Genomic DNA, 25,023 nt, shown 5'->3' with positions numbered 1-25,023 from the left:
TATATATAGATGTATATTCCTTATCACAAAGGGTCCTTTCCCGATACCATTTTCTAATGGCTAATTTTTTCTTATTTATTTATTTGTTTATCTATCTCTTTGTTTGATTATTTTGTGTCCAGGGAATGGAAGTGCTGGCTAAAATAGAGATTTTTTTTTTTTAATTTTTTTTTAAACAGGCCAACATCCTCGGAATTGCTCAAGGTCGTCCCCAATGTGACTTCCTGAGGTTACAACCCACATACTGATTAATGTATTAAATACATATATGGATTAATTTTCAATGATGCTTTATTATAAGATTATCATCAAGCCTAAGAAGAAGGGTTAAAGGGTTAAAGCAAAGAATATTTAATTAATATACGGTGGCTGAAGCTTTCATAGACTGCTTAAGGGATATAGATTCAAGGTACTGTTATTAAAAGCATCTCGTACCGCTTTACTAGAAATATCTCTGACTTCCAACAAGAATCTGCTTTGCCTAATGCAAAGTGTCCCAGGTCTGGCTTACCGGCTCCATCTGCCCTAGTGCCTCTTTGGATGAACTTCAAACAGTGGTTTGAATGAAGTCAGGCCTGTCTCTGTCTGTGAACAGCCTCAAGCTGGTGTCCATGCAAAAAAAAAGCTGTGTGCTGTTTGTAACATCAGGTGAGAGACTGCAAAGACATCACTTGTACACTGGGGTTGTACTTGGCCAGGCTACACCAAGAAAAATCTGGCTGAGGTTGGAAAATGTCAACCATCTGCACTGACTCAAGGAAACACCAAGTATGATCTTGAGAAGATCAGTTTGACGCAGGGCCTACTGAAAAGTGAACTGTCCTGTCTTTAACCCTTCTTCCTTATAGGCTTAATGATTATTCTGCAATAAAGGATCAATGAAAATTAATCTATACATATTTAATACATAAATTGGTGTGTGTGTTGTAACTGCAGAAAATCATATTGGACACAAACTTAAGCAATTCTGAGGAGGTTGGCCTCATTAAAAACCACTATTTTAGCTAGCCCTTCAACTCCCTGGGTACAAAATAAATAAATAAATAGACAGGAAAAGTAATCCAGTCTCTGAGACTTTCATGGAAGAGTTGGCAACAGTCATTTACTCAACTGCTGGGAAAATAATTGGATGGATTTGAGTCCTCAGAGATGAAGAAGTAAATGAAAGGAAATAGACTTGTCTATAAATATCAGCAGGATAGATCCTCTGTTTTCCACTGTGTGAGAAACAAGTGTAAATTAGAAGAAAGCTGCCTCAGAGAAAATTTGTCCCCTGTCAAACTGAGGGAGTACGCCACTGCCAGAGACAGTTCTCTCAGCTGGAATCTTCGTGTTTGGTGTGGATGTTTAGAGGAGGCTGAAACAAATGGCTTAAATTAATTTCTGTGGGACTTAGGTCTGCAAAAAGCTGCTTCTTCCTCAAAGCTGAACTATTTCACCACACAGTGGCTCATTGTCCTGTCACAGCAGGATTGAGTATGGGCTTTAAAAAGAAAACAGGATAGAATTTTGGCCACTAATAAAGAGGTCAGAATGTGCACAGATTTCTTTGTATATGCACATAAAGTAACAGGCATTTATAGGTGTTGGAATGACATGAATTGTCAGGGTAACTGTTTACCTGAACTCTCCAATCTTTCCCCCGTGCTGTGTGGCTGGGAGTGAGAGACTAAGCTGAGTTGACTCCTTTCTCTTATGCATGGAAGAACATCTCATGTTTCAGGCATCTGCTGCTCTCTCTCTTTTGTGTGCCACAGGAGCCAGCGAGCACCATGAGTGGTGTGAGTGAGGGGAATGTCACCCTGAGGAGCAAATTACTGGTTTTAGGATGCTGCTGGAGGCATTGCATTTGCCCTCAGCAAATTGTTATGGCTCTGATGCTGTTCTCAAAATAGAAAATAAAGGAGAAGTGCGAAGAGAACTGAAAGTACTTTAGATTTCACTGAAGACATTGAGAACTGCACAGGATAAAACGCCCAGTCAGCCTTCTGCAAACACTGACTGCAACACCCCCAAACTGGATTGCACCTTTACACTTTGCAGGTAGAACAAAGGCTTTGCAGTTGCCTCCTTCCAGATCTTCCTTTCTTTCTGGGGGGAAATAATCTCTGCTTGGCCCTGATCCTGACCCTGCATTCCCTCCCGTGAGAAGCGCCTGTGTCGCCATGCCACATCCACAGAGGAGGCCTGGCCAGGGGGAGTCACAGGAGATGCATATTTCTCCTGAAGCCTCCTAAAATCGGGATTGTGACCCAGCTTGAATATGCAGTGGAAAATGCCAGGTTACATCCCTCCACATCAAGTATAATTCAGTAGCATTAGTCCCCATCCTCCAAACTGCAGCAGTCCTGTGCGCAACAGCAGAATCCTGTGTGTGTGGATTCAGCTGGCTCCTGTGAAACCCTAATCACTTCACACAGGCTACAAAGCTGCTCCTTCTATTTGGTTAATGAATCCAAGCATAAAAGCAACATGTGGCAAACTAACCATGAAAGAAAAGCCTCATTAATGTATCATTCTAGAAGGACAATTAGAAAGGTGTCATGAAGGGCAAACAGAAAGAATATATTTGCAGCAATTGTTCAGGAAGATGCTGACAAATTGAGGGAGTTTCTCAAATTTTAGTGCAGATGATTCTATGACCTTTGGAGATTCTTTATTGAAGTTTCCTAGGATGTTTTTGTGTTAGTTTTTTGGGAGTCATCTGATCAGGAAACTGAGACTATAATTTGGTGTGGGTGATAAATTAAGTTCTATAAACAAAGAATAGCAGACATGAATTCGCTCTCCTTATATTTGAGTTTTGCAAGCACACAGCCAAGAGTGCTGCCTGCTTAAAGTGGATCTGTCTGCATTGGAGAAACCACCTACCCACAGTAAACCCCAAATATGCCATGGTGGGGCCCTTAGAGTTAATTAGAGATTTCATCTTGAAAAGGGTTTAGCATGCCCAAATCCTATTAACTTCTAAGAGAGCTGTGATTACTATGCCCCTTTTAAGATCATGACCCAATAATTTTAATTGTTGGAACATGCTTTATTTATTTTTATGGTAAATTGTCGTTGGTCCATTCATACAAATGTTTCCACGGCAGAAAAGTCAATGAAATACAGGGAATATTCTCCTTGTATTCCCTTTCTTCGGAGGAGAGGTGCTGAGATCTGGGGTTGTTCAGCCTGGAGAGGAGAAAGCTCCAGGTAGACCTTAAAGACCCTTCCAGTACTTGAGCAGGGCTTATAAAAAAAGACAGAGTGACTTTTTAAGTGGGCAGATAGTGACAGGACAAGGGAAACATCTTTAAACTGAACCAGGGTAGGTTTAGATGGGATATTGGAAAGCAATTCTTCCCTGTGAGTGTGGGGAGGCCCTGGCACAGGTTGCCCTGAGAAGCTGTGGCTGCCCCATCCCTGGAAGTGCCCGAGGCCAGGTAGGAGCAACCTGGGCTAGTGGAAGGTGTCCCTGCCCGTGGCAGGGCAGTGGAACTGCACGAGCTTTAAGGTCCCTTTCAACCCAAGCCATTCTATGACTCCATGATATTAATTTTCCAGCCACATTCCAGCTGGGACAACAGCACTATGCGCATCCCTCCTGCAGCGTGGGATGGGCGTGGGGTGTGCAGCTGCTTCACACAGACATCTCGGGGATGTTTGAGTAAACCTCTTTGATATAAAAGCACAACTAACCTTCATTCTCTGCCTGCGTGGGAATGATGAGGGTTAGATCTTCGCAGAAGCAGCGAACTAAGGGATGTCTTCGCGTTCGCACCCGCGCTGGGAGGGAACTGCCGAACGCCTCCTTCAAACCCAGAACTCGGGTGAGAAACGTGGGGGTTGCGACTTTCGCCGGGCCAAAGGCGAGTGCTGACCGGAGCCTCCCGGGGGACGCGGGGACCCCACCGGGGATCCCACAGGGATCCCACCTGCGCTCCCACCTGCGCTGGGGCGGCCCCGCGGGGCCGGGGCGGGGCCGGGGGAGGTGCGGGGAGCGGGCTCGGGGCTCGGGCCGGGCGGGCAGGCGGCGCTGCTCCGCTCCTCCTTCTCCTCCTGAACCTCCTCCCTCTCCCGCCTCCTCCCTTGTCCTGTCTCCCTCCTCCCCGTCCCGTTCCCCCCGCGGCGCGGCCGCCCCGCACAGCCGGCGCGGCTCCCGCGGCCGCCCCGCGCCCATCATGGCTGCGAGCGCCGGGCGCCCCCCGCTCCTCCTCCTCCTCCTCCTCCCGCCGCTGCTGGGCGGCTGCGGGGCCAGCCCGTCCCCCCCGGAGCCGCCGGAGCCGCCGAGCCCCGAGCCCCCGGCGCTGCCCGAGTCGGCTCTGCAGCAGCCCACGGTGCTGCTCGCCATCCTCGCCCGCAACGCCGCGCACACGCTGCCGCACGTCCTGGGCTGCATCGAGAGGCTCAGCTACCCCAAGAGCCGCATCGCGCTCTGGTAAGGGCCGGGGGGGCGGTGTCGGGGCCCTCCCCGCGGTCCCACCCCGGCGGGGAGAGGGGGCTGTGCGGGGAGCACAGGTAGCGGGGCCGGGGCACCCCCGCTCGGAGGGGCAGCTTTGGCAGCCGGGCTTTGGCACCTGAGCAGAGCTCGCCCACCCGTCCCGGGATCCCCCGGCTCCTGCGGGGGAGCCGGGAGGGCTTCGCCGTGAGCCCGGAGGGAGATGAGTTATCCCAGCAAAGCTGGCCTGGAGCCTGGGAACATTCACCGCCCGAGCATGTGTCCAAATCCACAGGCAGGGAGAACTCCGTCTGGGAGCGCGGGGCTGGTAAATCCCGGGCTTTGTGGGGGCTGGGTGGGTTGTGCCAGGGCTGGAGAGCAGGCAGGCTGGGTAGGTGCCGGTGGGCATTGAAAGGAGCATTGTTGCCAGGCTGTAGGCTGGAAGATGGATTCAAAGATGTATTCAGAAATCGCAGCATGGGGGCAGCTGTGGTGCTCAAATGGGGGTCGGGATGGAGGAATTAGAGCAATCTGGGAACTGGTCAATCTGCCTTTGCAAGGGGACAAAGAAAAAAATAATCTTTTAACCTGAGATAAGTGTTGGGAGGAACAGGAGTTGCTTGGAAGGCCCCCAAACAGGTTTTCTTTTGAAGTGTGGTAATGGTGTAAAATAAGAAATGGTTCTATAGGACCTGATCTAAGTTCGCTGAAGTCTGTGGGGAGGCTCCTGTTAACTTAAAAAGTCAATAAGATTTAATTTTACTTTGTATAAAGGGATGTGGGGAGGACCTCCCCCCCGGTCACGTCACTGAAGTGTCATTAAACAGATGCTTCTGTGTGTGCTTCAGGAACGTGGCTGGGATTGTGTTCAGGTACAGGGCTCTGCAGAACATCAGTGCCTGGTATAATCAGTGCACGGCACTCTTTACCTTTTTCTTTATCCTTTTGGATTGAAGATGCACAAAGAAAACAGTGCTGTCAGCCCAGATTTGGGGTGCCACACTTGTGAATTACAAGTAGAATTACTGTGGAATTCCAAGCTGGTGTGGGGCAGTGGGTAAATCCACACTCAGATGAGTGTAGATCCATGACTCTGCATTCGTTTGTATCAGTAGGAATTTTGCCGGTTTGGATTTCATTGTAGCACATGTGTATAAGAACAGATATTATCAGACGCCATATGGCCTGTGATTCAGCTAAGCCCAGTGTTTATAAAACCCTGTGGGAGTCGTAAGTGCACTCCTGATCACCAAAGCAGAGTGGATCCTGACGTGCCTTTCTCACTGCACAAGTGTAAAATAAGTTTTGGGCTTTTTCTTTTTTAAGTCCTGTAGATAATTGGTTGGCCCTACAACTTTTTTTGTAAATTACTTCATCATTCTTGCTAAACTTAAGGACTCTGCAGTGTTGTGTGAAAGTATTCATGGGAACTTATGGTAACTTAAAATAGGCTAAGATTCTTATAAGAACATCACTCTTTTTAAGGGGATTGCACACAGAAACAAGGCATGGTTAAACTGGAAAATCTGTGGTTGAAAAGGTCAGGCTTTATAAAATGAGAATGACTAAAATGCCACAGCCACTGGAAGGGAAGTTCTGAGGATGCTCTGAGTTGCTACAGAGAGTGAGAGGTACCTATAGGGTGGCAGTGATTCCTTGGAGAGGTTTAGTCCAGTTCACTTCAGCTCCCCTATAAGACTTTTCAGAGCCAGAGATGTTGAGGACACAAAGTACCCACCCAGAAGAAGCTCACATATGGTATCTATCAAGTCTCCTGAGAACAAACAAAACCATACAGTCCATTTCTGGAAGCATCTTGTGTTTCAGACAGAGTCCTTTCAACAGATGAATTCCAGGATTTACCTGTGTCCCTGTGTTACTGGGATAGCTTGGTGAGAAGGGCAGGGAAGTGGTGTTTGTCAAGGACTCCCATTCCTCCATTGCCACTTATATTCTACTTCAAAATTCTCTTGAGTGAAGTCAGCATTTTAAAATGCCCAAATGTAGGTCTTAAGAATGAAAATTAAAAGCATGTATGATCTCTGAAGCTCCCATATGCTCTCTTTGCATAGCTTGAGGGCTGAAATTCAACAGTGGATTCCTCAGATGGATTTCCAGAGGCAAGTTTTATGAGTGACAGTAAAGATGGGTTAAGAGATAATGAGTTTGAAGCAGGCATTGAATTTTCTTTGTGCAGTCTGTATCAATTAATCTCAACCTTTGTTATCCTGATACTGAGCAAAATATGTGCGCTGGGCAGCCTTGTGCTCCCTTCTTCCCTTTGGTCTTAATTATGACTTAATTCTGGACTTAATTCTGAAGACAGTAGCTGTCGTGGTGAGCAACCTCGGAAGAACTTGCTGGCTGCTAATGAGTTGAGCAGGACATCTGGCCTGGGGCCAGCTGGCACGTAGTGACCCGTGGCCTTTCAGTTAAACCCTTCCTTCCTTTCTTACTTCCCTCTACAGGAATCGGGAAGTTGCATCTGAACTGCCTCCTAGGCTGGTCCCTGGCGTGTCTTAACCCCAGCTGTCCTTGTCTTGGAGGATTGTAGGTCATTCCAGGTCATCCCAGGATTGTACTGATGACTCAGTGGTGGGAATTGCTGTGGAAAGCGCTCCGGTCTCTGTCCTGGCCCCGCTGAGCTTGTTGGGATGGACTTGACTGTAGGCAGTCTGTGAGCCTTTGGAGCTGCCCATCCAGGTGGGAACAGCAACAGCTCCCAGCTTTAGCCACAGAACCCAGCTTCCCTCCGTGCTCCCCGAGCTGGTTCTGGTGTTGCCATGGAGGAGTAATGCTGGAGGTGACAGTCACCCCTTCTTGTGAAGGAGGAAAGGTCCCAGCTCTCCCCTGGGACCAGTCAGCTCCAAAATACGCACTGGTGCCCAGCAATGGGAGAGAGCCGTAAGAAGACACGGCTCTTGGACTCGAGACAATCTAATTTGTAACCAGGGAGGGTTCTTCTGATGGGCTCCTCGTGTGGCTTGGCGTGATCAGCAGGGTGGGCTGAGCCCAGCCCAGCCAAGCTGGGAAACTTGGGCATGTGGGGAAGGCGGACAGCATTGTTTGTGCTGGGGTTGGAGAGCTGTTAAGGGAGGGAAAATGATCTCTATCTTGGACAAAAATGACCCAGAAGTTACATAGTCAGCATGTCCCAACCCTCCTGTGGGTGGGTTGAGGTTGGGTTTTTTTGTTCTGTACTTTATCAGTGCCGAGTGTGTTTGAGATCCGTTTGATTATAGGTGCAGAGTATTTGCTTGTTGGACAGGTTCATCTTGGCTGTAGTCTGTTTATTCAGCAGTTTATCACATTGCTTTACACTTTCCTTAGTCTTGGATTAAGCGGTGGTATAGCAAAGAAAGTTGTCTGTAATTTCATCTTTAAATACCTGCTATTTCATCATTGTGGGCCATCTGCTCCCATCTTTTACTAACCTGAGGATTGAATGCCTGCATAAGTTGAATTGGTGCTTGAGAGCAGTAATTAGGTTCTTTTGTGCTTGAAAAAATCTGTGCTTGCTTTGGGGATCACAGTGTGCTTAGATTTCAGAAATGATAATGTGAAGGATAGTGAGATGGGTGGAAAGCTGGAATAAATCCCAGCTGAGAGATCAGTGGATATACTGTAACACAGCTCCAGGGAGTGAATGGTTTCAACTTAAAAGAGCTGGTTGTAGCTGAAAATAGAAGCTGATGAGATCAGTATAATAATTATACTTCATAATTACATATTATTAGTCTAGCTGATAATACTCTACCTGAGCATTTTCTTATTCTTCAACAGTTTATTTTTCAAATGTGAAAAATTCCACATAGAGGACAAACTTTAATGAGATGCAGGGATCATTTAAATCTTTAATGGCTGCTATTGCTCACAGGGAGGTGTTGGCTTTCAAATGCCCTATGTTTTCTGTCCTTGTTTCCATTTGAGCAAGGAGGTCACTTTAATCTTCATGGTCACTATTAATCACTTAGGAATGCTGAAGTTCCAGTCTGCTGGCTCTGCCTCTCCTGCTTCTGTCCACTGGTGTTTTGCACCTATTTCAGATGTGCTCACCTGCGCTGTGACTTCCACGTGGCAATATTAAAACGTGGGTTTTAGAAATTGAATTGACTTTTCATTTGGCTTGTTGTTTAAACCTGTGGGATTTAGTTTCTCGTTAGTATTTGTAGGTATTTTAAATGTATTTATTATATAGTTTTAATAACAGTCATAGACTAAGTTGTGCTAAGAGAGGTTAGACTTGCACAGCCTTGGATTAAGCCTTATGATTAAGGTGATGTTCCCATTGTCCAAGATGTTGCAGAGAGTCTTTCTACCAGAGAACTTGCATTTAGATGACTACATCAAAAGAAAGAATGGGAGTAAATACTTCCAATTTCTACCTGGGGAAATTGGGGAAGAAAGGTTAAGTAACCTGTGCAAAATTCTTGAGTTTATCGAGACCAGAGATAGTATTTATAACTCACATTGCTTGCTGCTTCTTACTTGTTGAGGCCACTTTTGCACTCAAGTGCAGTAAATTTGTGTAAGAAATGGAAAACCAGAGAATGCTAAAGAACTGCTCCCATCCCAACATCCACAATCACAGGGTTTTTTTGTCCTTTGGGTCTCTCTCCCTCTTCTAACTCTTGGCAAACTGAAGCAAGTGATATCATGAAATGGTTCAGTAGAAACATTTGAAGGGAAACCAAAAATTACTGCCATGCCTTGCTGAGGTCTGCGTGGCAAGACATAACCTACACTTCAGCTAAAAACCTTGCAGTTCTGCAGAGAAATGTTAAAAGAGGCATCAGCTCTGTGATGGCAACTGCTGAGTAGCAAGAGCTTCTTTGGTTTTTCCTGCTGTGCTCACACATTGATGCCTTTTTGATGCCATTAAAAAGCATCTTGTTGCACACTTTGTATTAGGGTCTACCAGACATCAAGGTGAATATTGGAATATTTCATGAAATGAATAAAAAGCCCCCCAGAGGTGCAGGGATTATACTGAAAAACTGATGTCTTGAAGTGTTTTTTAACCTGAGATGAGTGTTGAGAGGAACAGGAGTTGCTTAGAAGGCCTGTGAGATTATTGACCCTAATACATTGTGTGTGTTGGATCTATTTTTTTAATATCTGCATCCTGCATGCTCTGTATCTCTGAAAATACAACCATGTATTTGGTCTGGTGTCTTTTGGCAACCGCATTTTGAGATAGGTCTGTCCCTTGTGTCATTGTTTTCCTGGTGCCTTGTAGTGCAGTTGGTGTGTTTGGAGTTTGGAATCCCATAAAATAATATGTTGCCATGAAGAAACAGCAGGACAGATTTTGATAGCAGAATGATATGATAAACCTTTGAACGCTTTCAAAGGTCAAGGAGAACTAGTTTTCAAGATTTTTTGATGTGTACAAAGTAGGGATGAAAAGACCTCAAGGGGTCACCTAGTTTATTCCTGCCCAGGGCAGGATCCCACTTCATCCCCTGTTTGTCTATTGCCTGGATTTGGGATTCCTCATCCAGTTCAGGCTGCAGATTGTCCAGGCTGTGTGCTGGCATGTCCTCTGAAGAATCTTCAGGTGTGGGGGACGAGGAGGCAGCTGTGGGAACGTGTCAAAGGACCAGCTGCAACCAGTATTGGCTGTTAAGCACTGGTGTTAATTTGTCCCAAAAAAAAAAAAAAAGGCAATTTCACTTGTATGTTCCTGGCATACAAGCTTCTTATTTCTGGAAGCAGGGATCAGTTAGGTCTGATCCAGGGGAAGCAATTCCTGCTGTCGTTCTCTTATTAGAGAGAGGGAAAAAAAGCCTTTCCCCTTCCTCAGTGCTTCTCCAACTGGACTAATGCACAGGTCTCCTAGGACAGTTAACACTGGCAGGCACTTCCAAAGATTGTCTGGTCCCTGCTCAAAGCAGGCTCAGGTGAAGGCTGCCCAGAACCATTTCAGTTCAAGTTTTTAATATCTCAGGGATGGAGACTCCACAATCCCTGGGCAGCCTGCTCCAGTGAGACTGTCGCTGTCAAGGAGTGTCTTGGAAGTTTGTATTGGCTGAGGGTGGCAGACATTTGGGATGAGCTGTTGTTCCAACAGCTTTTTTCCCCTTCTCTTTTGCATCTTTCTGTTAAATGGAGCATGTCTTCTTTTCAAAAAACTGCCTGATCACGGCTTATCAGATTCCTGAGGAATTCCAGGTGTCTGAGTGCAGCTGGAGAGGGGTCAGTCCCTGGGAGGTGTGGCAGGGGCCTTCCTGAGGAGAGAAGAACAGGGGTTTGCACTGAAACAGAGACTGAAGGGCTTTTTTGATCCTCTGTGTAAATTATCACACACCTGCAGTTATTTACTGGAGTCCCCTGGGACTGAAAGTCTTCCCGTAGTGGGTCAGAATTCTCTAAAGATGGGTCTGTGATACACGTGGTGTGCAGAACATCACCCACCACCAGCGCTCGCCGTCGGTCCTGGGAGACGCCCTGAAAGACCATATGGGCTGCAGGACAGAGAGGACTGAGGTGATGTGGGGGGCTGTCTGTGAGGACCTGGAATTTCCTTCCTGTGGGATGATGGCTCAGGCTTGATATTATTTCAGTCTCTTTCTGTGCATCTCATTTCCTTTAGTCTAGTGAAGCACAGTGTACACTGATGGTGCTCCTCGCCAGGGGTGGATTACAGCTAAATGGGGCCCACATGCACCAAAGTTTCAGGGTAAAGAAAGATAGGAATAAAAAAAAATCTTGGTGTTCTCTACAAGGTGGATTTTTGGCCCTCTTCTGCCAAAATGCCCAGCTCCTTCATACAAGCATGTGGGATTTTTTTTTTCCCTTTTTTTGTGTACAATTTGCTTCACTCAGTGCCTGAATCCACTTTTCAAACATGAAATAATTGGTTTCGGTTATGTGTGCAAGCACATGCATTTGTCTTTATATCTGTATCTGGTGTCCTTGGATCAGAGCACTTTTATTACCGTAAAATGACTCCAGTTTTCTTTCTGGAGAATTAACAGGGAACCTAACAACTACGTGGTGATTTTAAACCTTTTCCAGCTGACTAGGAATCTGGTATATGCTTTCAAATGGAGTTTAGTCACCAGAGTTTTCTGCAAACTACTTTGGTTGTGACACTGTTTTGTAATGTAATGTGTTGATCCTCTTCTTCACAGATGTGGCACTGCTGAAAAATGGCTTAATTTTATACCAGAGACTGAATTCACTACAGAAGATTGGAATTATGTTCATACTCCTGCATATCTTTCTTGTTTTTCTTTGGGAGAGGTGATCACTTATTTGAGGTAGCCATAGAACATGCTACAAAATGAAATCTTATTCAGAAGTGAAGGCTGGTGTCTCTTCTGCTTTTATTCTGACCAACTATTTACATGGTCAATATGTTTTTCCCCCTTACTGGCATGCAACTATACCATCAGGTAAAACAGTGTGAATTTTTTGGATTGGGAATATGTTTTTGCCAAAGTCTGTCCTTGCTCCTTTTCCAGGGACTGTTAAAACATGGGCACTGCTGGGGATCCCTGCATCAGTGTCATCCCTGATGCCTAAGTGGTTGTAATACATGGAATTAATAGGTTTCCAGCTGTTTGCCTTTCTTTCTGTCTGGGTGCACTGACAGGAGTCATACACTTCTTCTAAAGAGAAGCAGGTCTTGATCTGGACCAGAACATGGATTAAGTTTGAGCCTGTCACCCCTGGAGCTCATGAGGATCTAAATTCATGCTGAAGCAGAAGATAGTGGGTGGCCATGTAAGCTACGTGGTAGGGCTCATTTAAGCTCTTTCACATTAGTTTTGTAAAGCTTAAGCTCCAATAGGGAATTGTTTATTTTTACTTTTCTTTTAAGCTTTTTTTTCCTGTAAGGAGGAGAAAAAATATTTTTATTTATGTTTTTTCCCCCCCTTTCCCCAGGCAGGGTACAGGCTTCCCTTTTTTTCTAAAAGGATTGTTTGCTTAGTTTTGCTCTTTGATCTCTCTGCAGGGGAAAGGTTATGTGTGGCTGCAGCCTGGTTTGAATTTCACCCAGTGGCAAAACGAGGTTGCATTAACTGTGAAGTGTTACTTTACATCCCGAAGCTGATAGCAGGTGCTTTATCTCTTCAGTTAGCAGGTCAGAATCTTGGGTTTGCTACTGCCTCAACAGCACTCTTAAAGCAGATGCTGCATTGTACCTTTGGGGGTTGAATGAGAATTGAAGGCTGTTTGAGTCATTTCCTCGGTATTTTCGATCGTGCTTGTCCTCACAAGGTACTTGGGAAAATTCAAGGTCAGGTTGGATGGGGCACTGAGCAACCTGGTCTGGTTGAAGATGTCCCTGCTCGTTGCAGGGGGGTTGGACTGGGTGACCTTCAAAGGTCCCTTCTCACCCAAACCATTCTAGGTTTGGAGGAAAAGGCTGTTTTCCAGCAGTCCCACTTTAAACTGCTAATCATGATGTGGAAGTTGAATATTAAACTCTGACAAATGCTTTTTTTTCTTTTCTTTTCCCTTCTGCCTGTTAGCTTGAATCCATGAATTATTCCCCACCAGACTTCAGCCAAGGAAACTTAAGCAAGTTCCTTTAGTAGGACTACTGTGTCATTAGATAATCAAAAGCCTGCTTGTGGCAAATCCTACAAAGATGTTAACTAGGAAGCCTGAGCTTTAGACAGCCAGGAAAAGCTGTGAGAAACCTGTTCTGTTCCTACAGTTTATTTCTAGGAGGCAAAGAGGAACATGACCTATAAAGCTTTGCAGCGAGGCTCTTTCCACCAGTCATCAGCACTTCCCAGTTTACGTGAGGATGCAGGAATGTTATGTTGATATTGTGTCAAAAAAATCCCCAGAGTGTTTAAGAGAGATTAAAACCTCGTTGGAGAGGAGCCAGCATGGTTTGATGTTTGCTGCAGAGAGGGGAGCAGGTGCACAGCACTGACCTTGGCTGTTCTCCCTTATCCCTGATGTGTGTGCAGTGTGGTCCTTGGCTGCTCCATCCTGCTGCCTGCCAACAGGGAAGGGACGTTTGGGGGTAGTTCTGTCTCCCAGCTGCAGCTCTGTGTGAGAATATAAACAAATGGTGCATCAGTGACCCAGCCCAGGGAGAGGAGAGATGGAGGGCAGGCTGGGATGCTGATTTTGTCATGTCCCAGGGTGTTTATTTGCAGTGCTGGCTTAGGTGTGAAATCCCAGGATCCTGAGATTTAGCTGCAGATTCTCTATTCAGTGGTGTCGCAGCACTGGGATACTTATTAATGCTCTGAACTCCCCTTGAGATTTATTGAGGGTGTGTTTTCACTCTTGAAAATTCTTCTTCTTAAATGAAGTCAACAACTACATTCCTGTAGTCTAACCAGAACTTGTAATTAACACCATAACCCATAAAGACAATGACAAAAGTATTTAGAGCTCAGTGAAAAGCACAGCAGTTACATGCACAAGTCGCTACACTAGACTAGCAAAAATCCTAAGAAAAGGACTCAATGAAAGATGTGTCAGCACAGGAACTGTATGATTAGGATAAAGACTTCTGGTTTTATTTTGGAAAACGGCAAAAACCATGCTATATCTCTTTTCTGCAAACTGAGGGATTAAAGGAGTTCTGGTGTCCTGAGGAACTGCTGGCCTGCATTTTATTTCTCCTTAATTCTTGGCTAGAATTGGCTAGAGTTACCAGTGGGAGGAATAGCTTGGAGGTTAACTTTCAGGCTTTGAAATATAAATGTTCAAGGCCCTGTTTTACTGACAGGCATAAAAAGTTAGGAGAAGGAGTGGTGTGAGATTATCAAGATCGGGTAATCTCTTGTATTATGGAAAGGATCCCTTGCCTGCAGAAGGGATTGAAGTGAAGTTGGGTCTTGGGAATGGTAAGACTTTGACAACTCCAGTTACTTCTGACCTTTGCAGATCCTACAGGTGGAGAAAAGGGGCTGATAATGGTAGAGGGTGTGTATTATGACCTTCTGTTTTAGTGTGATGCCCCTGCATTAAACTGGTGTTCCTTAGTGGTTTGGGATTAGGAGTAAGATTTGGAAATCTGATTTTGTTGCTGGATTCTGCATGGCTGGCAGAGTTGGGAAGAAGTTGATGTTTACTTGGGGGAATGGCATTTTTTTCTCTGTTAGTGTGCACAGGGAGTTTCTGGTAGTACTTTTACAGAGCACTGTAAAAGTACCTGGAACTCTATACTGTCTCTATTTTGGCTTGGTTTCAACCTCCTCAGCGCCTTCAGATGGAGGTGGGGTGTTGGTAGAGTTTAATTCCATCTGTTCTATCTTACCTGTATGGAACAGCTTAGTTCAGAGTTGGGGTTTGGGAGTTTCAAGCTTCACAGACTCAGAGATGAGCTGGTTATTTGGGTCCTGGAGGTTTAGAAAAGCCAGTTGCTGATAGGGACCAAGCATGTGCTCTGTGCCTTTGGTGTCTGCTTTAACATAACCAGTTCTTGTAAACAAGTGAGGAACAGCAGAGTAGTAGCCCAGCACTATGCTCATTTTTCCTAGTCTTGTGCCATTAGATTTCCTTGACTCACATCAGTTCCTGGATGCTGCTGGTGTTTGCTCCCAATCATACGTGCTGCTTCAGTAGGAAGCTCTGGATGGAGTTTCCATTTAGTTGTCCCTTAAGATGGGCTCCAGGGTTCTGGAGGAGCCTACCCAGCCTCTTCTAAATAGGTTAGCAGAGAATAATAATTGCTTTTGGGTCTTTTGCCTCTTCAAATATTTTCTTCCTCCAGTTCTGGCTGTCAGAGACTTTGGTTAGACTCATTTTTCAAAACACTACTCTGAAATAAGTTCAATGTGTGTGACTGGAATATGAAAATGTCACTGCTGCTAAATACCTTCTCTTAATTTATGATTTATTTTAAAATTTGGTTTTTTCTACTTGAAGCAGGGTTTAAATGCAAATTATCATTGTTAAGTCACTGAGTGGGCTTATAATAACATGTTTTATCACTCCTAACACACACTCACTTCCCCCTTCCCCGCTTTATTTCTCACACAAACAAGTTGTTGCTTCCACAAAAACTCTTGTCAATGAAATATTATTTCAGACTAGTGAGCTCATGCCTGTCTGCTGGCAGAGCTCTGCTCTGACTTCATACAAATGAAGGCTGCTGCCAGGATTTTTTGCCTAATACCTGAGCCTCCAAAGAAGCTCTGTTTCACAGAGCAAGAATCCAGCTGCTATCAGGGGTGCTTCCAGCAGCTTTGCCTACAGCATCACATCTGGCTTTTTGGACAAGCCTCTCTTTATGTAAGTGCTGCAGATATAAGGGGGAGGAATACATGTTCAGGGCTAGGCTGGGGCTAAGCAGGGGTTTCTTTTCTGCTCTGACCAAATCACAGTGCAATGATGTCAGTTGATTCTACCTGCGGAGAGCTTCAATCACCTTCAGGTTTGCTCTCTTGCTCTATTGCAAGGTGCACCCTTTGTTGCTGCCTGTGGAGCATGTAGAAATCATAGATTAAACTCAGCATACCACAGAGATTTGCTGAGGAGAAACGTGGTTCAGGTCTCTCAATTATTTTTACCTCTCCAATAGAGTGAGATCTCGAAGGAAAAATAACTGTGTATTACATCTACAAGCAGTGATCTCCTGCCTGACAAACCTGACCAGCTCCTGTTGCTCCTGTAGCTGTGTGGCTTGTTGGTTACTACACATACACCTTTGGGACAGTCCAGAGATTAACAGAAACATCTGGTTCTAACAGTTTGGGCACGTAGCTGGACCAAAGCTCCAGCCTTTCCTGCTCAGGAGGATGTATTTCTTCCAGGTCTACTGAACCAATAAAGGTATATTTCTTCCAGGTCTCTTGAACCAACAGTGCAGATAGAGCTATAGAGCTGCTGTCATAAAAGTTAAGAATATGCTTGGAAGGAACCAAATAAAGAGGCAAACCCTCTAGATTTCAACTCATTAGTTCTCTTACTGGGTTACGTGACCTGAAGAGGTTAATGAAACTCCTTAAAACAAAAGTTCTACCCAGCTACATCCACTGAGAAACTGGCAGATGTTTAAGAGCAGAATGATTTCTCAAAGGAGACAGAACTAGTCTCTGAGTTTTCCATGAACTGTCTTTATTTCATGTATTTAAGAAATCCCTCTAGTGGCCTGGTACTTCCATGACATATCAGCTGTTTGCTTGCAGCTGATCTTGCACATCAGTTGCTGCTGTTGTGTGGATTTCAATGGAGCTCTTGAGGGATTATTTGAAAGGCTGCACGACAAGGGTCTGAGACAGTTTTAGTTGAAAATCAGGAAAAAAAAAGAGAGGTAGTGGAGTTTTTGGGTTTATTTATGAGTGGCAAGCAGGTGATGCTAAAAATCTTTGAATCTGATACAGACACATTAAGTGATGCTTTAGATCAGATTAAATGATCTATTGGAATATAACTCCTAAGAAACCTAATATCTTCAGCAAATAAATTAAAATAAGCAATTAGATTTTAATTTGTCTGTGATACATCCCATCTCTCTGTAAAACCCAGAGTCCCCAAAGACAGCCTGTGTTACTTTACGTGGAGTGGGTGCATATTTTGTAATAATATATTAGCAGTTACTGCAAATTATCTGATATTCCCTGTGTAGTGCTAGGATTGTGGTTAGGCCAACATTTATCCCTGGCAGAGGGAGAGCCTGGGATTGGATTCCTGCACACTCAGCTGAGGGTTCATTGAAGCTGGACTGTCACTTTTCTTCTCTGCTCTTTCACCCTTACCACAGCAATGCCTTGTGGTGAGGTATTCCAAAAATTCAGTTCTGCAGCCTTTGAAATTGCCTTAAAGCCCCAGGGAGCTGAGCTGTCCAGGCGTGGGAATGCTGCTGGACAAGTGCTGTGATGCGTGAGGGCTGTTGGGGTCGGAGCATGTCCCCGAGGGGACAGACAAGTCTAGCACCTGCAGATTTGTTTGGGTTGGAAAGCCCTTTATCTCAGGCACTTCATCCACTGGCAATGGAGAGAGCTAAGCTGGGACTCTTTCCCATTGGAAAATTACATAGTTAGGACCAAATAAAGGCACACGTGTATTTTGTGTGGCTTCCAATTACCCAATTTACTACTGAAACACCTAAATGCCTGTTTCCTCTATTTACATCCAGGCAGTGATGGGGAAAAAACTACCTATCCTCAAACTGTGCATTTGTGGTAGGATTAAACTTGAAAGAGTTAAAATAGATTGTGCCTTTGCATTCCTCTCCACACCACACTTGCTGATGCAGCCTTCAGTGCTCGACTCTCCCTGAGATTTGCACCTCTGCAGTGATGCTCCCTGGAGTTTGCACCTCTGCAGTGATGCTCCCTGGAGTTTGCACCTCTGCAGTGATGCTCCCTGAGATTTATCCCTCTGCACTGATGCTCGCTGAAACCTCCGCAGACAGGACAGACCAGGAGAAGGGAGGATTGTGGTGAAGTTTACTGCAGTGGAAGCAATTCCATGCTTGGTTTTGTCCCTTCGTTTCCGTGATCTCATTTCCGTATTTGGGGATGAGAAATACACAGCATTACTTACAGAAGACTGCAGAGCCTTTAGCATACAAGATTAGAGGAATGTTAAGAACTCTGTGTTTTACTTTCTCTTCCCTTTAGAGTTAAGTCAGCCATCAGCAGAGCACCAGTTTTCCATCACTTTTGAATCCAGATTCAGTCTTTTCCAAGAGAAAATGTGTTCCGCCTCTGGCGTCCATAGTATGTCCCATGTGTTCACCCCACAGTAGCCGTGTGTGCAGCACATGTGTCTGTGCCTTCCTTCACAGCAGAAACCAAGTGTATTCCTGTATCTGTGAGTGAAACATGAGATCACAAATGGGAGAGATTCAGCTCCAGAAGTCTTCGCTAGCCCAAAGTATTTGTAATTTAAAGTAGAAACGCTTCGCCTTTAATTTTTTTTCTTCTCTCTAGTACTAGTGCTTCACTGCTTTGAGACCCTAAACACTTGAAATCTATAACCCCATCTCCAAAAACCCAGTGCTTTTTTTTAGTGCTGAAGACAAAGTGCTTGGATGGGAAGAGAGACTTCACAAGCCTGTGAGCTTGCGAGAGTTTCTGAATAGCAACACAGAGGAAAAGTTGTTCTTGAGGTTGCCACGGCCACAAATTTACCACTAGTCTGACAAATACGCTGTGAATGTGCTAAGTAAACTCATCTACAAAAGCTGAATATCTGTAGTTTATTTCAGTATGTATTTTGGAAGGAGTGTTGGCTTGTTTTATCATTCCCAGCCCTGACACCCACTCTTTTTTGGGGACTTGTGGAAATGCAATAATCTCTTTGCTTTTGTTTCCCTTTCTGTAAAATGAAGTTGTAATGCTGTCTCAGTGCAAGTTGAGACCTTTGCCATTTGGGTTTTGGGGGCCTCTGGCCTCTCTGATTCATATCACCTAATTCACATTGAAGACAAGTACACTTTGCAATTCAAAGCAAGAACACTAAAATCTGGTAGAAATTCAGAAGATGTTAATTCATAAATTGATTATTTCATGCTAGCAAAGTGGTGTTTGTTGTGTTTTTCCCCCCCACACTCAGAATCCTCTCAGCATATGAGGTGGTGTCACCTTTTCAACTGTTTCTTCATTGGAAATATGATGGACAAAATTACATCCAGGAAAACTCTCTACTTATGTCTCTAAAGGTTGAATTTTTTTTTCCCCTATTTGGCTGCGGTGGTTGTTTTTCTATTCTCTTAATTATGTATAAAACGTTTTCAGCCTTTTACCAGCAACTATGACATAATCCATTTATTTTGGGACACTGTACCATTCCATGCAATTCAGAGAACCTCTGTTTTCCAAGGCTACTGGCTACTTGAGGAAAATTGGGCCAAAATTATGAAGTCTCAAGTTCCATGCTAGCTTCAGCAAAATCTACTCTAAAATAACTCACTGATGACTGTTAGATTTAGTTTAGTGTCAGTAAAAGCAAAGTTTGGCATAAACACCTTTATGCCAAGTGAAACCTGTGCCAGTGAGAGGGTAATGGAACCTACTGTGTTTGTGTGCTGTGAATTTGCAGTAGATGAGGAGAAATGCATGGTCTGATGTTGTTAAATACTGCGTGTTGTAGGTGTATATTGTAGATTCACAGGGATTATGCGTTGTTTGGGTTATTAAAGTGCATATTCTGAGAGGGAAGGGCTGGTTGTATCTTCAGCATTAACACTTTGGTTTTGCTTTTTTTGTTGCTGGTTTCTTCATCCCAAAATATGGGAGGTGAAATGACTGAGGAAGAGGTGCTGAGGCAGCAGGAGGAAGGCCAGCTTGCCTGCGGGTTTGCTTGTGACCTAGTGCAGTGTCTGGATCCCTTGAGAAGTACGAGATGAAAAGTGTGGCAGCTCTCCTCCTTGTGAGGAATTTGTTACGGGCCCCTGGTTGACTTTTCTTGCTGTACCTCCTGGCTGTATTTTAACAGCAGATTCTATGTTACCACTTTTCATCCCAAAAGTCACTGACTTGGTCATATAGAGGCTGTAGAAGAAGCAGTCAAGAAATTTACTTCTGTTTCTACTCCTCAGTGTCTGTACTACATGTTATGAACACCTGGGATTTTATCGTTCCTCTGCTTGCCCAGTTTTCCCGTAAGCACCCAGTAATTCACAGGCTGCCCAGGAGAGCAGGAGTGTTTATGATGTGCCTGTGCCAGCCTTGACTCTGTTATCTTGCACTGTAAGAGTAAACTCCAGATATTTTTAGTGTCCAAAGTTCTACGAGTTTCTAGGTACACAGATGGCTTATTGTGCTGCCTGCTGAGACTGTGCTGGGGATCCCGCAGTGAGGTTTTAGCTGGGGGTGTTGGTTGTGGGGAGGGTGTTGGTACTGACCTTTCGAGCATGAATGAAAGGGCAATGATGTTCTGTCAGCTGAGCATAAAGCCAACATGCTTTTCCTGTGCTGCATAGCAAACTTTGACTTAGGTATGATAGTGTTGGGTTGTTTTAAGTTACCTTTCACAAGCAAACTCAAAATAACCCACAGACATTTGCTGGTCACAATTTGAAATCTGCTGTTCTCAAGTCACTCTGAAGTTGAATTCCTTTGAAAAAGACTTGCTGACTTTGTCTGCTTCTGTAATCATAAAATCCCAGAATGGTTTGGGATGGAAGGGACCTTAAAAATCATCTCATCCCACCCCCTGCCATGGGCAGGGACACCTTCCACTAGCCCAGGTTGCTCCAAGCCCTGTCCAACCTGGCCTTGGACACTTGCAGGGATGGGGCAGCCACAGCTTCTCTGGGCAATACTGGTAAGTCTGGTACCGGGTACAACTCACCCATCTACCTGAGGGTGATCTTCTCTAGAAACAGGGATGCCCTTCCTGCCTGGGCTTAGATTTGTCTGTGTTCTGTATCATCCGCTCCTGGTGGGAGCACTGAAGATCATCGGGGTGGAAAGTTTCACATGCATAAGTAACGAGGAAAAACTTAATTAAATTACTGGAACTGCTTTTGTCTGTGCAAGGCAAGCCTGGAGCTCTCTCTCAGGGTCTAAACCTTTAAACTTGGCAAAAGCTCCTGCGTGAGCTGTTGGTTTGACAACGATGCTCTGCGCTTTGACGGCGGCGCTGGGATTTCTCCGCGTGTCTGTAGTGATCCATTCATCTGGTACCTTATCCTGCCACAGCCCTCTCCGTGCCCAGACAGTGAGCCCTTTCACGGAGCAGAAGTGCAGAGTCATATTTCTGAGTGCAAATTAGCCGGGGGATTTATTTGTAGTGTGGGCCCGGCCGAGCTAATTTCCCTCAGCAGCTCTGCCGCGAGTGAGCCGCACGGAGCTGGAGCAGGGAAGGTGTGAGGGGACACCCGTGTGTACACTGCCAGCAGACAGACGAGCAGAGGGCTGGCCCTCCTCTCCTGGGGGACAGGTTACAGAATCCTTCAGCCGAGTGCTGAGCGTCTTCCTTTTCTCTGTGTCTTTCATGATTACACACTTCCATGGGGTGGTGCAGCACAAATATAACACCTTGCACCAGGCTCATCATCCTACATGCCTCAGGAGTTTAGGGAAACATCCCAGCCCTCTGGGAGTTGTTGGGATGCTCCTCAGTGTTGATGGTATTGCACTGGAAGACTCTGTGGTGGGGCTGCTGCAGTTGGGCAGTCCCGAGCTAGGGATGGTGGGCAAGTCCAGACTTTCTGCCTGCCTCTAACTCCCCTTTTCCAAGCCTCTGCGGGCAAGGACAGATTGCTTCTTCTGCTGGAATGGACATCTACCCGCAGGGCAAACGTATGTCTGAGCTTTTCTCTAACTCTGTACAGCTCATGAGGGGCAGCACTGATCTCTGCTCTCTGTGACCAGGGACAGGACCCAGGGAATGGCTGGAGCTGTGTCAGGGCAGGTTTAGCTTGGATGTCAGGAGAAGGTTCCTCCCCCACAGGGTGGTTGGCACTGACCAGGCTGCCCAGGGCAGTGGGCACAGCCCCAAGGCTGCCAGAGCTCCAGGAGAGTTTGGATAAGGCTCTGAGGGACAGGGTGGGGTTGCTGGGGTGTCTGTGCAGTGCCAAGGGTTGGACTCGATGGTCCTGATGAGTCCCTTCCAACTCAGCATATTGTATGAGTTCAGGTGTTGATCAAAGGAGCCTTCTTGGAGGTGGGCACAGAAAAGCACGAGGTCCTGCAGTCGGTGTACAGGTTTAGTGTGGAACACTGCAACATGCCTGCTGTCCAAAAGCCTACAGAGGTGGAATTTTTCAAGCTTTAATTCAGTGAATGTGTACCTGGACCCTCAAAGTCCAGACCTGCTGAGCTGGAAGATCTCTCCCACCATTGGTGCCACATTTTTACAGAAATCGCCACGCATACACCAAATGTTTTACTGCTGGGGTTTTCTTAGTGATGTCTCTGTGCACCTGAGTATGTAGGCAGGCAGCAGCCTGCTGGAGACAGGTCTGGAGGGCTTGCTGCTGTTGACAATCCTATTCAGCCTGCAGCGACAACTAAGGAATTCCTGGTCCATTGGAGAGGTGCAGGGTCTGGATGGAAATCAGCCCTAGATGTAGAGCTGACCTCAAACGGATGTGTTGGGGTGGCAGTCCTGTTGCAGGGTCTGCATAGGGGCTTGTTGAAAGCCTTCTAACAAAAACTGTGAACTGTTGAACAGAATGAAGGGCTTTCCTCAACCACCAGGAGGTTGAGCTGTGATCTGAAGGTCTCTGCAAGTGAAAGAAATCTGCGTGTTTTGGTCATCTTTGCATCAGGGTGTGTATAAAGATTGGAAGTCCCAGGGAGTCTGATGTGAAAATATGAAATACTCTTGATTTTCAGTGACTGTTTAACTTTGTGCGTGTCCTGCCCTCTAAACAGATCCATTTTTCTCTATCCAGAGGCAAAATCTTTCTGGCTAACCAAGCATCCTTTGCCACTTTGCTTGTAGGAAGAATAGTTTATGGCTTCTTCTTACATTTCTTTTGCAATTCTGTCTTATTTTGAAGCAGAACTCTCCTCCAAATGCTAAATTTGAGTTTCACCTCAGAAAACACTGGTACTGGCACACTCATTGAGTTGTTCTTCTGGCGTATTCTGGTTTGAGATGCAAATTATTTTAGATTTCTGATGGCCTCAAAGAAAAACTGGCTGAAAACCTTTGGGAAGAATGGCTTTATTGTTGCATATCAGCAAAGTTTTCACATGAAAGGGTCAATTGTTGTGTAAAACTCACTCTGGGATCACACAAAACTTCCTGCTTGTTTCCAGATCACAGAGCAGATTCTCGATGGGTAAAAAAACGTTCTCCTTTGCTCCAGAATTAGCTTGGTGTGTTTCTTACTGCTACTTGAACTCTTCCACATTAATGACATTAATTAAAATATTCTGGTTTCGTTCTCTAATTTTTTATGTTGTTTCTGTCAGCCAGCACTGGACAAGAGATGACAAATCACTTTTACTTGTAGCGATTTAATTATACGGTATTTGGATTCCAACAAGAAGTGTTTCTATGTGTGCTGAAATGACTTTGATTAAGTTTTGTAAGATGTGTTTAGAATGCAAATCAATTCATAATGAAAAGGAAGTCGTATTTCATATTTTAAGTCAAGTTCCTAGAAATGTCTTGCCTGGGAGAGTACACTTTGGAAGAATGGAGCATACCAGTCTCAACCACATAACTTGGTTATGTTCAGCTAATCCTGTTCTCTCCAGGTTGCTGTAATCTAAAATAAGCATTCCTTTATTTTTTGCCTGCTTCAGAGGAAAAGAAGTCTGTCAACCCTGTAGCAGAACTACAGTTCATCAACAAAAGACAGGAAAGGAAGCGAGGTTCAGGGGAAAGTGGGGAGGTAAAGAAAGATGTAGAGAGGTATTTGTTTTTCTTTCCTGGTATGTTGCAAAACCTACTTTTACATTCTGAAAATCTCAATATTATGTATGTATAGAAAAGGGGGAATGGCTTCAAACTGACAGAGGGCAGGTTAGATTGGATGTACAGATGAAATTCTTGGCTGTGAGGGTGGGGAGGCCCTGGCACAGGTTGCCCAGAGAAGTTGTGGCTGCCCCATCCCTGGAAATGTCCAAGGCCAGGTTGGATGGGGCTTGGAGCAGCTTGGGCTAGTGGAAGGTGTCCCTGCCCATGGCAGGGGGTGGGATGAGATGAGTTTCAGGTCCCTTCCAACCCAAACCTTTCAGTGGTTCTGTCATTTTATGATTCTGTGTAGAACTGGTGAAAGCTCTTGTTGGGTGGTGTGGGGCAGGGAGGCAAGCACTGGGTGCTTATTGGTACTTGTAAGGCATAGTTCTAACGTTTTTTGGGAACAAAATAAATCATAAATAAAAAAAATAAAGCTAATGAGTGAAAGGACTGGGCTCTGTCTTGCCCTTCCTACTGGGTGTCTGGTGGATCAATCATCTGAGTCTTCTTCCCAGGCGAGGCAGGCTGGGAAGGCTTGCACTCTTCTTGCTGCAGGTTTGGTACAGAGACTGAGAGCTTTTCAGATATTTCTATTTTGGGGGACCTCTGGTAAGGTGGTGTGGGCCCATATTCAATGTACCCATTCAAAAATCAGTGGTCGTGAGCACCTAAATGTAAGCAGATTCTGCCCTTTAAAACTTATCCATTTTTTGTTACCACAGCCAAGAATATTTCTAAATACCAGTGTTCCTTCCCAATGGCTTACACACTTCCATTAATCTGGAACAGCTGCATCAGCTGGTGTCTGATTTAGCACTGGTGGGAAGAAGCTAGCCCTTCAGAAATTACAGAACTGTTACAGTTAATTCCTTGTTTGAACAAATGGATTTCAGAGGCTCGTCACAACCCTGATCCTGCACGTATGGGATTTCCTGAGCTTTCCTTAGGGGACTTGTTCCTTTGAACCCAAGTCTGTGTGGAAATACTCAAAAGATGCAGATTTCTTTTTTGTTTCTTTTAAAGCTTTGCAGCAGGGTGACCATGGGGTAAACTAAAACAAGGCAAAAAGAACTTGGGATTGAAGCAGCAGGCACCTCTTTTACGTTGCAAGAGACTTCCCCTTGCACAAATGCCAGAGAAGCTGTTACACAGGTTTTTGACTGTTAGCAGGAGGGAACCATAAGGGTCAATTTAGATTAGATACAAGGAAGAAGTTTTTTACAAGGAGGGTGTTAAAACACTGGCACAGGTTGCCCAGAGAAGCTGTGGCTGCCCCATCCCTGCAAGTGTCCAAGGTCAGGTTGGAC

General features: G+C 45.2%; 1 protein-coding gene across 1 annotated transcript in view; it reads left to right on the top strand.

Moving 5' to 3' along the window:
- Positions 1 to 4,126: 4,126 nt before the first annotated feature.
- Positions 4,127 to 25,023, top strand: part of COLGALT2 (collagen beta(1-O)galactosyltransferase 2) — a 46,825-nt gene continuing 25,928 nt past the window's right edge. Inside the window, exon 1 of the mRNA XM_027723475.2 lies at positions 4,127 to 4,423. Within this exon, the coding sequence (XP_027579276.1) occupies positions 4,167 to 4,423 (257 nt within the window). The 5' untranslated portion in view covers positions 4,127 to 4,166. The remainder of the gene's footprint in view (positions 4,424 to 25,023) is intronic.

This window comes from Pipra filicauda, unplaced genomic scaffold, assembly GCF_003945595.2.
Source record: "Pipra filicauda isolate LSUMZ 115617 unplaced genomic scaffold, ASM394559v2 scaffold185_size1782982_pilon, whole genome shotgun sequence".
In the NCBI taxonomy this organism is placed as follows: Eukaryota; Metazoa; Chordata; class Aves; order Passeriformes; family Pipridae; genus Pipra; species Pipra filicauda.
The sequence above is the reverse complement of the archived record's forward strand: the minus strand, read 5'-3'. Positions and strand labels throughout refer to the sequence as shown.